Source organism: Buceros rhinoceros, unplaced genomic scaffold, assembly GCF_000710305.1.
Source record: "Buceros rhinoceros silvestris isolate BGI_N320 unplaced genomic scaffold, ASM71030v1 scaffold16821, whole genome shotgun sequence".
In the NCBI taxonomy this organism is placed as follows: Eukaryota; Metazoa; Chordata; class Aves; order Bucerotiformes; family Bucerotidae; genus Buceros; species Buceros rhinoceros.
This window is the reverse complement of record NW_010392700.1, coordinates 17,723-18,887: the sequence shown is the minus strand read 5'-3', so window position 1 is coordinate 18,887 and position 1,165 is coordinate 17,723. Positions and strand designations below refer to the sequence as shown.

The 1,165-nt window shown below is 44.2% G+C and overlaps 1 protein-coding gene across 1 annotated transcript in view; it reads left to right on the top strand.

Moving 5' to 3' along the window:
- LOC104500870 (ankyrin repeat and KH domain-containing protein 1-like) overlaps positions 1-1,165 on the top strand; it is a gene marked incomplete at its 3' end in the record, with an annotated part of 72,328 nt that overhangs the window by 53,967 nt on the left and 17,196 nt on the right. The window contains exon 15 of the mRNA XM_010144593.1: positions 535-637. Within this exon, the coding sequence (XP_010142895.1) occupies positions 535-637 (103 nt within the window). The remainder of the gene's footprint in view (positions 1-534; positions 638-1,165) is intronic.

Genomic DNA, 1,165 nt, shown 5'->3' with positions numbered 1-1,165 from the left:
AAAAAATTGTTTTTTTTTTTTTTTTTTTTTTTTTTTTTATTGTCTGCAGCCGCCTGAAGAGAGCATGAAGGCCTTAGGCAGGAGAGTCCCCAACGCAGTGTCTCAAAAGAATATTGTTGTCTTGGTTGTGTTTGCTCAGTATTTTGCTTCAACAGTTTTAAACCCCTGTGACACCATCTCTCAAATGTCATTGCTGATTTTAGTCCTTATATGAAAGAGAATATATTGTGTGAGTTTAGAATTCTGCTGGCTGAAGAGGCAATTTTCTGGTGGAGTTGGTTGATGAGAAGCCTGAAGATGCTGACAGCTTTCCAGCCTCCATAGCCAGGGGTTTTGTGCAGAGTAACACGGTTGGCTTTGCCATGCTGTCGCGGCCCAGGTCAGACCCAGAGGTAGCAAGGCATACGCAGTGTGGGAGGAGCGGAATGGAGGTCAGCTGTGGAAATGTGTCTGTGTGTTAACACTTCAAGATCTGGTCCATTCAAAAGGGTTTTTCTTCCTCCTCTGACTGCGTGTCTGCGGCTCTGTTTTCAGGTTCCCCGTGTACCGGTGCACACACTGGCTATGGTTGTACCTCCCCAGGAACCAGACAGAACCCCTCAAGACAACTCACCGCCTCTCTTGGGAGTGGTGAAAGGTCAGTACGTAGCCACACGGAGAATAGCTGGAAACTGGGGAGAATTTTGTTAGAGCCACAGTGTAGAACACAAGTATAGAGTGGTTATTCTGTTTTGCTTATTCTAATTTATTAGAATTGTGTTTGTTCTGTTTTTTGGAAGAAAATGATGGTGGTAACTGCCGTAGTGCAGACTGATAAAAACCCCTTCATAAACCTAGGTGCGGTGTGAACTTCTGACTGTTGCACGTTGGTTGTCTAGAATAGTTGCGACTGTTATCCATGAACTTGATATATCAATGCTTTTCTGTTCCTCTAGTAGCAGTGCAAACACTGGCACTGTAATGTGCCAGTGCAGATCTGCTTGCAGGAGAGTTTTTCTTGTCTTAGCAATAGTTCTCTCAGAAGTAATCATAACGTTAGGGGGTTTGCTCTGAACGTGGTCAAACTGACTGGTTAAAACTGTTCGCAGTCATTAAGTGGCGGATTTAGCAGTCTGTGGAGTCTGTAATAACAAACCCTTCCTCTCTGCTAATTCAGTTCGGAAGA